This window comes from Acanthisitta chloris, unplaced genomic scaffold (assembly GCF_000695815.1).
Source record: "Acanthisitta chloris isolate BGI_N310 unplaced genomic scaffold, ASM69581v1 scaffold34642, whole genome shotgun sequence".
In the NCBI taxonomy this organism is placed as follows: domain Eukaryota; kingdom Metazoa; phylum Chordata; class Aves; order Passeriformes; family Acanthisittidae; genus Acanthisitta; species Acanthisitta chloris.
The window spans coordinates 1-5262 of NW_008660446.1; the positions used below are offsets into that span (position 1 = coordinate 1).

Here is a 5262-nt window from a genome sequence, read left to right on the forward strand (position 1 = left end):
ACGGGCCCGGGGCACCCGGCGCCAAATCACTCATAGGTGACCTGATTCTGGGGCAGGTTTCGTGCTGAGCAGAGCAGCTCCCTCACTGCGATCTGGTGAGAATCAGCCCTCGACACGAGCTTTTGCCCAGGGAGGTGGTGGATTCACCGTCCCTGGAGGTTTTCAAGGTGAGACTGGATGAGACTTAGTGCCATGGGCTAGTGACCACGGTAGGGTTGGACTCGATGATCTTTGAGGTCTTTTCCAACCTGGTTGAGTCTATGATTCTGTGAAAGGCAGAATAATAATAATGAACCTTTGTGTGTTGCTGCACCTGTATTTCAGATTTGCCTCGTATTTGCTCAGAAAGTCTGTGGCAGCATAATTTATTTTTTGGTGTTATTGGAAAAAAAATAATCCTTTTTAAGAGTCAGGCAAACATCTGTCCAAAATTACACTTAAAGGACTTCTAAAACACCTAGAAATTGCTATACTTTCATAGAGGCTCTTTTCTATGTAGTGTAACTTGTCAGATGTAATGTTATTTACTTTACATCAGGGCTGATAATAAACCTCGAATGAGCAATGATTCTGGATCTTCCATTTTCCCCATCTGGTAAATTATTTTCCTATTGCTTTCTGTCAAGGAACATAGTGACCTCAGGTCTGTAGCTCTGAAATAATAGATAGGAGACAGTTTTGTCCAATTCTAGTGTACATTTACCCTGGCCTCACTTCATAGAACCTTTGCAAAAGTCTATTAGAGGAAGAGATAGCTTCCATTCTTCAGCTGGAAGTTACAGTAGAAATTCTTGAACCAATAAAAGGGTTTGGGTTATTCTGCATTTTATTTTTCATATCCATGTCTTATTATTGGTGAGCTTGACAAGAATTGACTCTGGTTTGGTTTCCACATATGTATATATTTTAAAAGTTGTATGAAGAGTCTGCTTGAAATATGTGGCTAGAGGAATACTTTAAAAATAAAATTAATCTGCTTAAAATGGTATAATTACATAGACTTTTATTTAGATTTCTAATTTGTCAAGATAAATACTTGGCAGGTTTCCAAACTGATTACAAGATTGTTGCTGCTGATGTTCTAGTGTGATTCATCAGCTATGCTCACTTGGAGCACCTCCTTTTTTGAGGTGCTATGAGTGCCAGTGAAAGATTACAAGTGTTCAAAGTGTTGGTTTTCATATACTCTTATATTTATAGACTGTGAAAAGCACAAACAGATAGAAAGCATGTTCCTAATGCATATGTCGGAGGATTGGATTTCTGCAATGTGTAATAGGTAATCTGAGAGTGAACGCTGTGACAGAGTGGCTAAATAGCACACCAGAGAAACTTCAGGGAGTTCACAGCCAGGGAAGAATGAATTTAAATGCACTTACATGTTTATATTCACACACATATGATGGGTAAGAAGACTGCTCTGTAATACTGTGAATTTTATCCACTAACAGCACCTAACATCCCTTCAATCTTGTGCCCATGTAGTTAATTCTGAAGCAAGAATGTGCTGATTCCCTTCCTTTCAGTAGAGTGTCCCACCTAGTTAATGTAGTTAACAGAAAAAGGATTAGTAACAATGCTGTACTTGTTCTTTTCTGTACATTTTGATCTAAAAGTTTGAATAGATTTGCAAGTAGCATTAAGCCCATGATTCCTTGACAAGGTATTGCACAGAATTTCAGTGTTAAATGGCACAGTAGCGACTGCAGAGGTCACTGGCAAGGTTGCACAGAAATTGTAAACAGTAGAAGAGAGGGACACTGACTTCCACTTTAGTTAGATAATTGGTGATAGTATCTACTTAGAGTCTTTTACTCCAATGGAAATGATCAGTGACTTCAAATTTTTCAAAATCTAAAAGAAAATGTTCTTTTTTATTTCCTTCTTTTTGAAAGTCCCTCAGTTTTACGTATTCTAAATAACTCTAGCCACAATTCTTAATACTGCAAAAGCTGCATTTCAGCACAATGACAAATTTAATTAACTCAAAAATACCTCTTGAATTAAAGCCCTCTGGTTTTGTTCTCAGAGTAAAATCCGGTGTCCATGGATAGATTTTAGCATTTTTTTGTTAGCCTTATCTTTTAGGAGACAAGAGTTTATATCAGTGTTTGATTTGTCAGCCAGCTACTCAAGTAATTTTTGAATCAGTTTGTTCAATTTGGCCAAATTTGACAGAGCACTAGAAATCTCTTCTTAGTAGTTCTGTGAAAACTGATGACAGGGTGAAATACCAAAACCTCCGATAGTGTTTCCACTGAGGAAAAGTCAGGGAAGACTTAGTCTTTATCCATTTTGTTAGGCAACAGCTGAATGATCAGATAGGATTAAGTGAAGCTTCAGATTAGTTGCTACATGTACTTTCGCTGCCTGGGGAACTGAGGACATGTCAGCTAGGACTACCTAGGGGAGTAGGGCTAAGAACTGGCAAATCTATGGGAATATTGCAGTCAGGCAGATCTAAGCAGAGGAGGTGGCTTAATATGCTGGGAAGGTGGTGATATGGGGGTGTCATGGTTTAACCTCAGCCAGCAACTATGCACCCCACTTGCTGGTGGGGTCTTGTGAGAAGCAGTAAAGGCCTAGACTCTGTGTATGCACTGCTCTCAGCAATTACTGAAACACCCTAAAATTATCAATACCGTTTCCTGCACCAATCCAAAGCACAGCCCCATACTAGCTACTAGGAAGAAAATTCACTCTACCCCAGCCAAAACCAGCACAAGGGGACGTAAGACACACATCTCTGAAATGCTAAATTTTATCAGTTCCTCTGCTTATGGGACAGCCTGTCAAATTTGTGCAATTTTTCTTCAACTTGGATATCAAAGCAGCAAAAAATATATCCTTATTTAATTAAATGTTTTTAAGACTTACATAACCCAGCGATATCAGAGGCAAAGTCTTGAATTTTGCATGTGACTAGACCTCAGTAAAAAGGTCATTTTAGCAATTTGGAGGTAAGAAATGTGAAAGAAAAAAAAAAACGTAAATATGCTGAAGTATTGCAAGCACGCAATTTGAGACAGTTGCTCCATGGGTGGGTTTGTAGTTCTGGACTGATCAGATATATCTTTGTGCAAAAACAACTTTCCATGTAACCCCGTGACCACAGGGGAAAAAAGATGTGTGCATTTAATTTTACATAGATTTTGCTCTTAGAAATCTTTTTCTGCTTGTACTACCCAAACAAAAGAATATAGGTGATGTGTGCATGTCTCCCTTGCTGAAATGTTTTGGAAATCTCCAGCATGTTTCATATGAGAATTTCAAAACCCTTTACTAATAAGTGATTACATTTTCATAAATGTCAACCCTTGACAGCAGAGAAATTTTAGTGTCGTCAAGTTTTAAATAAGGCCTTGATTCAAATGATGTATCTATTATTACTGACAATATCTCTGTCACAGTCAGAAACTGTAATTTACAATTTCTTCTCCTATGTCTCACACAGAAAACCTTTGTCTTACACACACTAATTCTTGCACGGTATTGGTATTGTAGTCTTGCATTTGAAAAAGTGCAGGTAGTGTTTATGAATAGTCATATAGTTGTCTATACAGCTGTAGAAAATGCAAAGACAATGCTAGGCCAGTTTGTGAGTATATTTTAGCCATTTTGTGCATGCCATGCTGGTATGTGTAGTTACATGCGTGCACCCTTGATAATCCTCATCATGCCATGTGTTTCACGTCTTCAGCTCACGTAAAGTAATGCCCAAGCTGTTCTTTGTATACACACACACAAATTCTATATAGGGCCAACTGTGATCTTCTGTTCATGTGCAAACTCTAATTTTTGTAGTCGGCGTTTCAGAAATTGACATACACACTGCTGGCAAAAACTTACGTAGTACTGCTAAAGCAGTGTAGCAATGGGAACTTGATAATGGAAACTACTTTAGGGAAGTAATAGTAAATAACTGTGACAAAATAGAAGCTGACACATACCTGAAAAGGGATCACAATATTGATTGTCTCACCCACTTTTTTCACCAGAGTCTGTCTGAGATGGCGTGGCAACCAGAATTTGGGACGCTCTGCAGTTAAGCATTAGTACAATAAATACAAAACTCTTCAAAATTTGCAACATTACCTATAGCACAAATAAAGCAAAACACCAAAGATAGGAGACTTGGATAATTGTAAGCATAAAAAAATTGTGGAAACACTGTTTATACTTTAAGGGAGTAGCTAGTTCTCTAAGTATTTTCAAATTTATTTGTCTACTGGATACAAATTTAGTATCAAGTCTCTGTGATATATTTACAGCTGAGCCGGTTTCAATGACAGCTGGATTTGTGAAACTGTGATGCATCTGAAATGCCAAATTTGGATGTAAGCCTTCTATATGAACTTTGTTTCTTTGGAGAACTTTATCAGTTCACTAGACAGGATGGGACAAAGGGTGTACTGGAGGAAAAGAGTGATTATAGACTATGATTAATCTATTGCTATATTGATACTGCAGCTCCTTGTAAATTGCCATTTGGATATATTTATGGACATACTCAGGAAGCAGAGCAAGCAGTGGATTTCCTTTGTCTTTCTACAGTCATTCAGTTATAGTTCTTTCTTTGATATGGATGCAGTGGAGTCTCATTGTAGCAGCTTATTTTCACTAACAAAAAAAAAGGACCTTACTGCTTGTTTTATCATCTGGTATCTCCTTTCCTCTACCTCCCTGGAAAACTTTCTGTGTTCTCCATGTAATCCTTATTCTTTTCCCTGTCATTTACAGAGGCAGGTTCTTAGCATACAGTTGGTGTATCTCTCTTCATGACCATTCAGTATTGAGATGTATTACAACTGTGGTTCATTTACACTGGCTCATTTTACTGTCAGTGAGTCTCTGGCAGACATTTCATGCAAGCCAAGGTTGAGGAATCCACTATTAGCAGCTTTTGATGTCTTTTGGACTCCAGTCAAATGAGTTATAATCTACCATTGTTGGGTGATACACATGGTGGTAATTAATGCCCTAGGACAATGAAGTACAGACAACTGCTTCTATTTAACTAGATCTCTTGTTGTAGCCAACACAGTCATTTCGCAGCAATAGAACAGCTTTTCAAGCAAAGAGCTAAATATAAAAAAATGTCTCTTAAATGTTGACAGTGTCATTGCAAGAGGTGACATGTCCATATCTTGAAACTAAGAAGCAGGATTTTATTTTAAAAGCCACACTTTAGAAATATAAGACCTAGGCATTATAGTGATGTTCTCAGAATCAGAAGATATTGGGCACCTGGTCAAAGTGAAA

The 5262-nt window shown here is 37.9% G+C and overlaps 1 protein-coding gene across 1 annotated transcript in view; it reads right to left on the reverse strand.

Moving 5' to 3' along the window:
* Window positions 1-3950: 3950 nt before the first annotated feature.
* The window catches only part of MYBPC3 (myosin binding protein C, cardiac), a gene marked incomplete at its 3' end in the record, with an annotated part of 41224 nt that continues 39912 nt past the window's right edge, over window positions 3951-5262 (reverse strand). Inside the window, exon 28 of the mRNA XM_009069815.1 lies at window positions 3951-4039. Within this exon, the coding sequence (XP_009068063.1) occupies window positions 3951-4039 (89 nt within the window). The remainder of the gene's footprint in view (window positions 4040-5262) is intronic.